The sequence below is a fragment of the Volvox carteri genome (genome assembly GCF_000143455.1).
Source record: "Volvox carteri f. nagariensis unplaced genomic scaffold VOLCAscaffold_32, whole genome shotgun sequence".
In the NCBI taxonomy this organism is placed as follows: domain Eukaryota; kingdom Viridiplantae; phylum Chlorophyta; class Chlorophyceae; order Chlamydomonadales; family Volvocaceae; genus Volvox; species Volvox carteri.
In genome coordinates, this window is record NW_003307575.1 from 76,107 (window position 1) to 85,429 (window position 9,323).

The 9,323-nt window shown below is 53.2% G+C and overlaps 1 protein-coding gene across 1 annotated transcript; it reads right to left on the reverse strand.

Moving 5' to 3' along the window:
• Positions 1 to 1,966: 1,966 nt before the first annotated feature.
• On the reverse strand, positions 1,967 to 5,642 carry VOLCADRAFT_81971 (uncharacterized protein; the record flags this gene model as incomplete). The annotated part of the gene is made up of 7 exons (XM_002952796.1): positions 5,376 to 5,642; positions 4,965 to 5,275; positions 4,457 to 4,494; positions 3,642 to 3,774; positions 3,245 to 3,393; positions 2,406 to 2,573; positions 1,967 to 2,059 (listed from the first exon to the last, which is right to left on the reverse strand). The coding sequence occupies exons 1-7, from the start codon at positions 5,459 to 5,461 to the stop codon at positions 1,967 to 1,969; spliced, it is 978 nt and encodes a 325-aa protein (XP_002952842.1). The 5' UTR covers positions 5,462 to 5,642.
• Positions 5,643 to 9,323: the final 3,681 nt, after the last annotated feature.

The window sequence follows — 9,323 nt, forward strand, 5'->3', positions numbered from 1 at the left end:
GTGCTGGTAGTGGTGCTGCTGATGACAACGATAATGTCGTCGTTGTTGATGCCAACGGTCCAAGTCCCCTGCCATTGATGCAGCGGCGCCTGACAGCACGTGGGAACAGTGGGATGAAGCGTAAAGGTGACGGGGTTGGGTGCGGGAGGAGGGCCTCCAGTGGTGGAGGTGGTGAAGGGGCCTGGAGCGGCACATCGGCGCGGCGGTGGGTGGAGCCCTCCCCGGAGCAGAAGAAGCTGGAGCCGCAAAAAGTTTTGTAGATTGAGGGGGTAGGAGGTGGGGGATAGAAGTAGAGCAGCAGCTGTGCGCGGGCAGCAGGAGAGTCAAGGGAGGGAAGGGTGCTTGCGGGTTGTGCAGTCGTCAGAGTTTTGCTTCAAGTCGTTTTGGCTGTACGTGCTTAGGTGCGCTTAGGCACACGCCTCTCGTAGCCATATATACACATTTGCAATGGCTGTCGCGCGCTTCTGGCTGGTCCTAGCTAATAAGAAGAGACATCATCGCATGAAAAACTGCGTTGTACATAACATCAGCACTGTAATCGAAAATCCTTTAATGGATCCCCTCGGAAAAAAAAGAAGATTTATATTTTAATGCGATCTCGTCGTAAAACGGTGGAGCTGAAGCGGTTATACACTATTTTGCTGGAGCGACGTCAAGAGGTCAAGAGCCCGTAGAAGTAACAAGCGGAGATGCTTTCGCGGCGGATGGTGTGACTAGGTGTGGGGGGGGGGGGAGGGGGAGGCAGCTATCACCACATACCGGGGAGACCTTCCACTCAACCCCCTCCCGTCCCCTCCCTTCCCTTCCCGGAAGAGAAAGAGAAATCGGCTCATTAGGTAAGATATCGTATGGGTGACCATTCCTCTATTTCAAAAACAGCTGTTACTTGTCGTATACACCATAGCAGACGACATAAAACAATAGCCTGCAAACCGCCTTTCTGTTGTTTGTTATTTGCATATTCTTTTCGCGGCTTAAAACACGTGTGTACGTCGTCCACACACAACATCACACACACGCAGCACATTCCCATGTGGACAGCCCAGATGATGCCATCGCCGCCGTACACTTTTGCGTAACGGATATGTATTTATGTATGTATATACGTGTGTGTCCGGGCAATGCCACCAAACCCGGACATTCTTTTAAACCACCTTATACCATACGACAACAGTTCGACATCGACGATATCATCTGGAGACAAACATTGTCGCCACGTGCACACATACATACACAAACGCACTCTCCACCTTCGGGAATATAATATATAAAAACCGACTATTAACATATCATCACATACGTACACACATAAGCGAGATTAGGCCTAGCCGGTCAGACAGAACAAACCGAGAGATTTAAAATTTTAAGATGATGGCAGTCGTGCTATTCTGGTGTAGAAAAAGATTCAGACCATCGTCCTTTTAAGATGAGGCGTTCATTATTTTTTTCTCGAACCTCCTCTTATCTCCTCTTTAGCTCAAAGCTTCATAAAATTGGTGTTATCTTGTGAGATAACAAAACCGTGAAAAGTGGACGCATGATCTTCTCCTCATAATTATGTGCGAAGGGGCACGAAACCCCTCCGAGCAAAACCCGGCAGAATTAACCATTATAAAGGTCCCCTCTACCTCTATCTCTGTGTATATCCGTATGTATATCCGTGTGTGATTCTCCTTTCCGCTCTCCACTCCCTTCCCCCTACGTCCACCAATTCACATCCACCAATACATCTGTACAACGTAAAATTGCAAACAGCTTCTAAAGGTTACCCCTCTCCGCCTTTCCTGAAGCTCTCACGGACGTTTTGCTCACAAGCCAACGCAACAAAACAGACACCACCCAGCCTCGCAAGTCCTTCCCCCCACCCTGCCTCCCTCCATCCCAGCCTGACTGCGACGACAGAGCTAACCAAAAATGATGCGATCTTCACGTCTTCCTGTTGGCTACCCCTCTGCATTATGTGACATCACGCCGCCGCCGCCTTCTGGGCGCCAAGCACACGCGCCAATGTCGCGAAGGACATGCCGCCCACCACGTTGTTGGATCCCCGGATGATCGCCTTCAGGGGGGGAGGGCAGAGAGGGGAGAGAGAGGGAGGGAGAGCGAGAGAGCGAGAGTATAGAAAAACAACAGATCAGGAAAAACATGGGAAAATTTGTACAGCACCAGCAGAAGGAAGAATTTCAACTGTGTGCATCATCAGGTGTTTTAAAGTGTGTATCGGAAAAGTATCGGGCCTATTACCTCAATACTTCCCATACACATTGACATCGACCTCGACCTTAACATCATCATCATCATCAGCAGCAGCAGCATTTGTGACAGCTCCCCCCCAAGCCCATGCACCCCAGCGGTATCGCGAGCCCCCTCCTATTGCAACACCCCCTGGGCCCCCCCCGCCCTACCTGATATATGCGGAAGAGCGTCACGGGCATGACCTTCACCAGCACTGGATCCAGCCCCCCCAGGATCTGGTACCGCAAGTTGGACGAGACACCCATATGTACGGCCCACGTGAAGGCGTTGTACACAACATTGGGCGGCTCGTTCTGAAGCTTAAAATCCGGATCCATCTGTTTATGTGTTTGTTGAGTACACACGTTTTCGTACGTACGTGCGTGTGTGTGTATGTGTGTTGGGGGGGAGGAAGGGGGGAAAGGCGAACCACTGAAGATGGAGGCAGTTACCAGAGATAAGAGTGCGGATGCTCCAAGGTGAGAGGAGCAGGGGAGGAGGGGGCGGGGTTTAAAACGGGATTATGCAATGTGCGACGGGGATGCCAGCCGGTTTCCTTCCCTCTTCTCCCCCCGTCCCCCTACACTTGCATACATACACATGATGGGGGACCGCCTCCCATTTCATCACTCCTCAAACACCCCTCTCGAATCCGCCTGCCGGCTCCTCGGGTGTTTGAGGGGTGTTGAAATGGGAGGTGGCCCCCCATCATATGGACGATGTAGAACGTGATAATATCAACTTGCGAGCTGACCAGGAACTAAGTTGATGCGCCGTTGATCCGCTAGATTTGGTTGGATGCTGGTGGTGAGTTGCCGAACCCAACGAATACATTCTGAAGTCGGATGGGGTGACGGATTAGGGTGCCCCTCTAGCAGGGGAGAGCAGGGACTGCCCCGGGAAAGGGGGCCGCTGGCGAAGTTAACCACCCTGTAACAACATACATACACAAAAATTCCCCCTTCCTCCTTCCATACATACATACGTACATACATACACCAGCCCTCACCTTCTTTCGGAGCGCCAGAAGTCCATTGGACAAGCTGGTACCCGCCACTCCGGCGAAAAAGCCGATGACCGCGAAAACGGTACCCTTATAAACCAGGTTCGTTAGTCGTTGGGCAACCGTGAAGGCGCCGGGCTCAAAGCAGTTGCCGCCTGCGCGCGTGCGTGCGTGCATGTGAATGGGCGTCATTTAACATGTCCATAGTAAAGTGCATTTTCGCATGTCTCTGTGTGTGAGTGTGTATGTGAATGGCGGCCCTTCCGCCAGCAGCAGAGTGGCCCCCCACCCCCACCCCACCCCAGTACTGCCGCAACCCCCCCCCTCAACCCTAAAAAATCCCAATGAAAACCCCCCAATGACCCCCCCATTGACCAGGACCCCAGAGAGACACAAGGCTCACCTGGTGCACCCCACGCCCTGAGATAGTAGTCCCCCACCAGTCGTACCAGCAGAGGTGCTGACGCGGCTGATGCAGCTGCCCCCGCTGTGGGTGCCAGCAGGAACATGATGCTGAAATTCATAATGGAGCCCACCTGGCCGACAGACAGACAGATAGACAGACATATAGACAGGTACAGGGGATGGGGTGAGGGCAAAGCGGAGGGGGAATCCTACGTGCAGGAAACCGTACAAAGAGCCAACTGAAGACGTCAACTAAAGCGCGCAGAGCGGCTCAGGGAGGAGGTGTTAGGGAGGATCGAATCGAAGAAACAACGGCAGCCGCACGCATGTGTTTTCCCCCTGCCTCTCTCGTGGCGCCATGTCGGGGCCCAGAGCGGGAGAGCCCACCCGCCTATCCCTCCTCCTGCCTCCCTTTATAACGCCGTTCCCGACCCGATCCTGTAGGGAAGAAACCCTACCCAAATGCCCCCTACCTACCAGCTCTCAACACATATTGGTCCGTCACCCAACACAGGCCGCCTGGCACTCCGAGACAGACGCAGTCCGATTCCAGGTCCAGTAGGATGTTATCAGGGCCTCGCGTCAGCAGCCGCCACTCCCCCTCCCTCCCTCCCCCCCTCCCTCTCCCCCTCCCTCCCTCTCCCCCTCCCTCTCCCCCTCCCTCCCTCTCCCCCTCCCTCTCCCCCTCCCTCCCTCTCTCCCTCCCTCTCCCCCTCCCTCCCTCTCTCCCTCCCTCTCCCCCTCCCTCCCTCTCTCCCTTCCGCCTACACACAAAGCTCCCCCCCCAGGTCCCCCAGGTCGCCCACAACCCACCACTAAGGTGCTGAAGATGAAGTCCAGCTCGTTAAGACCTGTGAGAGCGAGAGAGGACAACAGGATTGCGTGTCAATGAATTAAAGATTCGATCATCCAGATAAGAACGAATAGGTTTTACTGGGGTTTAAAGGCATTGGGGATAGACATGGCCCAAACAGTGAACCCGACCATTTTTGAGTGACCTTGACGACACCCATCCAGCGGCTGGGAAGCAAGCTCAAATTCCTTAAGGTGACTCCCTTCTTCCAGCTGCAGGCTACAACCTGAGAAGAAACAAATACGCCGCCGCCCTAGCCATTCAGCCCGCATACACCCATCCACGCCTTTATTCATCATCCATATTCACAGGGTCACCAGCCTGCAGACAACGCAAAATCCTGACAAGCAGTGCCAGCCCATTTCAGCCGTGTCGCGCATCAACCCGCATCCCGTCTGTCCATCTGCCAGCCCTCCGGCTCTCCGACTAAGGGACCCGGTGCCCTAGGGGGCCCCGGGTGTCACGCACCCCAATTCGGTCGGGCGCTCATGTCGCCAATGACACAGGCGCTGACTCCGATGACCTGTTCCATGAGCACCTTGATGGGGAACTCTGGGTCGTAAGCGACGCGCTCCTCCCAACCCCGGAACAGGCCGCCTTTCTGCGGCTGGCCGCCAGGGTTGTTGTTGCTGCTGTTGTCATCATCACCCTTGCCATTTCCCCCAGAACCCCCGCCGCCTGAACCTCCGCTGCTGCTGCTGCCGCCATCTTTGCCACCCAAGTCGCCGCCGCCTGCAGCTGCCTGGGTAGCGATAGGGCGTGGCGGGCGCAGCGCTCGCCTGCGGAAGGATGCTGATTGTTCAAATGTTCAAGTCGGCGGGCGCACTGTTCGCGAGGTGCTGTAATAAGCGTATGAGGTCTTGTTTCGTCTTATCTCACCAGGATTGGATGGGCACCGGCGTACGTTGGATGCTTGGGCGCGCAAAGGGTGCGCGCGGTTGAACAGGCTTCATCAAGCTCTCCATACTGCGCCCTAAGCTATGGGAGAATGGGCAAGCTGTAAATGGAAGTATTTAAAATTCGATACTTCTAACGGATTATACTGACGCTCTTGGTCCGTTGGTGGCGCGTCGCAGCTGTCTATGCGGCGGCGCCAAAGGAAGGTAGCAGGTTTAAACAGGATAGATGACCGACGGTAAAGCCACGACACGATCCTGCCACGATACACAAAAGCCACAACACCTGGAAAGCGATGGGGCTATGTCGTAATGTCGAACTCCGTACATCGCGAAACCCCTGCTGTCAGCTATCTTGCAGGACCCATTTACACATGCAATATTGTTGAATTATTTAAATCGCGCTTCTTTTAACAGCGGCTTATCCATCCACGCGCATGCTGGTCAACAGTATCGTGCTGGTAGCTGGATTGTTCCACAAGAGAGACAGGACAAGACAGGCGGCATTTTGTACGTGTTCCTCTGCATGTTGCTAATGAGCACACATACACTGCATCAAATCGATATGACGTTAAACTGCTGCTGTGTGTGTGGTGTGGGGAATGATTGACCTTTCCGTGAAGGAGGGACAGCTGTTGTAATATGGGGAACAAAATAGCATTACTTCAACGCTCTTAATAGTAGAGAGAATATTAAATACAGAAGACCAAAGTATGGAGCTCATGCGTAGCAGAGCCCCAACTTCGCAGATCAGATTCCAGGTCAGAGTCGATAGATTAACTCCCCAACCCATGGCTCACCCTGCTCTAGGTGGGGAAAGCTGATGCTGCTGGGGTGCCGGAGAACCACCCAGTTTTAAAAGTGCTGCGTTGCCAAGATATGCGTATTTGGGTCCTGGGAAAGCTTCCTGTTTGAAAGAGATACGCCCGAGGAAAGTAGTGGTAGAGGAGGATGGACAAAATGCCTTTACGTATTGGGTTAGGCCAATGAAAGGGCATTCAGTTGGCGTGGCAGTGGACGGATACCGTCACATCACGACTGCTGCCAGTGGCGCCTGCTATTGCACCGTACGCACCGGTCAGCTCGCTGCCTCTGCATGCATCACACCCTTTCCAGCAGTGTAAAAAAGTGTAAAAAGTATATATTTTTACAAACATTGGTTGTCCTGTTTCTGTGTTCTGCGGCTCGTGTCCTGATCGCTCATGCCGAGTGCCGAGAGGGGCCAAGGGGAAATTTCAGGGGGCGGGGACCCTATCGCACGGGCCCCTTCACGCTAGGCGGCCCCACGCCGCCTGGCCCGAACTTTATCGTTTGGCTTGCCTTAACGATAAACCGCTGACTGGTTGCAGTGCTTACACAGCAAGCATGCAAACGGAGCAGCGTTCACCGTAATTTGTGAACCTGCACGCATGCACCTCTCCCGCCTTTCACCACACAAGCTTCACCAACGCGTGTGATACCCACGCCATTAGGGTGTGTTCACATGTAGTCCAATTGAGAGTCTGATTGGGAGTCCGATTCGGGGCGGCTTTCTGAATTGTGTTCACATACGTTGCGGCCACCGCGCGAGGTGCCACCGCGCCCAGCTGAAGCTCCGCGGCTACGCCCCATCACCCATGGCAAGCCAGCATTATCTAGGAACAGAACAGTATAAGTATCGTTTCTATGGCGAAAATTATCACCAGGCTTGTACATACATAGCTGCAGGAGTTCGTGAAAAATGCTCGGTGCGCTTTGCGTGAATTAACAATTGGACAAGTCGGGTGTCGGCTTCCTCGAAGCCGGAAAAAGGGCGGGCCCCCCCTGCATCCGTACAGGCCGGTAGCTAGCGCGGCACGTGTGACAATTGATGGGTAGTGTCACCGCTGTGGGAGATGTGCTTTGTTGCAGCAGTGCTGATGGTGTGGGAGCTAAGCTTGCACCGGCGGAATCGTCAGCACCGCCTGCGGGCTCCACGCGAATCGCATCCATCCCGGGTGCATGCCGCATGGACAGTGCGGCAGACCGCAAGTCGGAATGCCCATGCGGGCAAATGGTAACGAAAGCTGGGTGAATTTCGGTGCTGTCTGTGATGTTTATCCCCGATGCGCCAGCGGCCTCAGCAATCCGCCCCACAGCCAGCGGCCTCAGCAATCCGCCCCACAGCTTCATCGGGGCACACCGCAAGTCTCCGGAGGCCCCGTGCATTGGCCAAAGTAAATGTACAAACAAGGAGCTTGTGTATTTCATAGAGAAATGAAAGCAAATTATGTTGGCCTGCTGGTGGCAAGTCGGATTGCCCATGCCGGCAAATGGTAACACAAGCTGGGTGTTCAAGTTATCATACGCCGTCATCTCAGAATTCCATTGTGAGATACGCGGCAGCTTTTGGGATGAAATTTAGCGCGAGAGGCGTCGATGTGGCTTTTGAGGTCGGTGAATGGAGGCAGCTAAACTTGTTTGTGCTCATACGGTCTTTGTTAGCTACATGCGAGATACCTTGCAATAGAGAATGCTGTATAGTACCGATAACGCGTTTCAGCCGGGTGAAATATTCAGTTTGGTCCGTTACACACTCAAGGCCTGGGAGTTCGAGTTATCATACGCCGTCATCTAAGAATTCAAATATGAGATACGCGGTACCTTTTGAGATGAAATTTAGCGCGAGAGGCGTTGATGTGACTTTGGCCTCGGTCAATTGAGGCAGCCAAACTTGTTTGTGCTCATACGATTTTTGTTGGCTACATGCGAGATACCTTGCAATAGAGAATGCTGTATAGTACCTATAACGAGTTTCAGGCGGGCGAGATATTATGTTTGGTCCGTTACACACACACACACACACACACACACACACACACACACACACACACACACACACACGGACATGGGCAATCCTACAGGTCGGGGCCCCCCTGGGCGCTTCGCGCTGGGGCCCCGCCCAAAAATGTTCCTATAGTATTGTAATGGTAATTATGAGAAACGGTTTGTTAAACAACTTTGTTTTGAGAAAGAAAACTGTGAATTACGTCGAATCATACCCGAAGAGGCCCCCCCGGACCCCAATTCCGATTCGGGTCCAATCAGGTCCAATTCAGAGTCCAATTCGCATGAATCAACCCTGATTCGCCCACATGTGAACACGTCCTTATTACAACCTTAATATATTGACAATCGTTGCAGTTCACCTTGTCTTAGACCGGTATCGCTGTATGTATGTAGCGGGACGTTGTGAGGTGTATGAGGTGGCCGTGGTACAGCATGGCACTGCACACCGACGGCCCATATAAATGGGCCGTCGGTAGAATGGACGGCCCATTTATATAGTGCGCCTTCGTGCGAGCGGTGATGCAAGATCCCTAGAACATACGCACGTCAGCTTGACTCTAAAAATGCATTGGCCCATATGAATGAATTCCAGCTAAGGGGACCCCAGCGAAGGAAAGTTGCAGCTTGGAGTGTTGTCAATTGCAGCAGTCAAATAGGGCAAATACAAGTACACCGCAACGCAGGGGTTGGCATGGGACATGGACCTTTGGTTTGCAAACGGAGCAGCGTTCACCGTAATTTGTGAACCTGCACGCATGCACCTCTCCCGCCTTTCACCACACAAGCTTCACCAACGCGTGTGATACCCACGCCATTAGGGTGTGTTCACATGTAGTCCAATTGAGAGTCTGATTGGGAGTCCGATTCGGGGCGGCTTTCTGAATTGTGTTCACATACGTTGCGGCCACCGCGCGAGGTGCCACCGCGCCCAGCTGAAGCTCCGCGGCTACGCCCCATCACCCATGGCAAGCCAGCATTATCTAGGAACAGAACAGTATAAGTATCGTTTCTATGGCGAAAATTATCACCAGGCTTGTACATACATAGCTGCAGGAGTTCGTGAAAAATGCTCGGTGCGCTTTGCGTGAATTAACAATTGGAAAATGTTCCTATAGTATTGTAA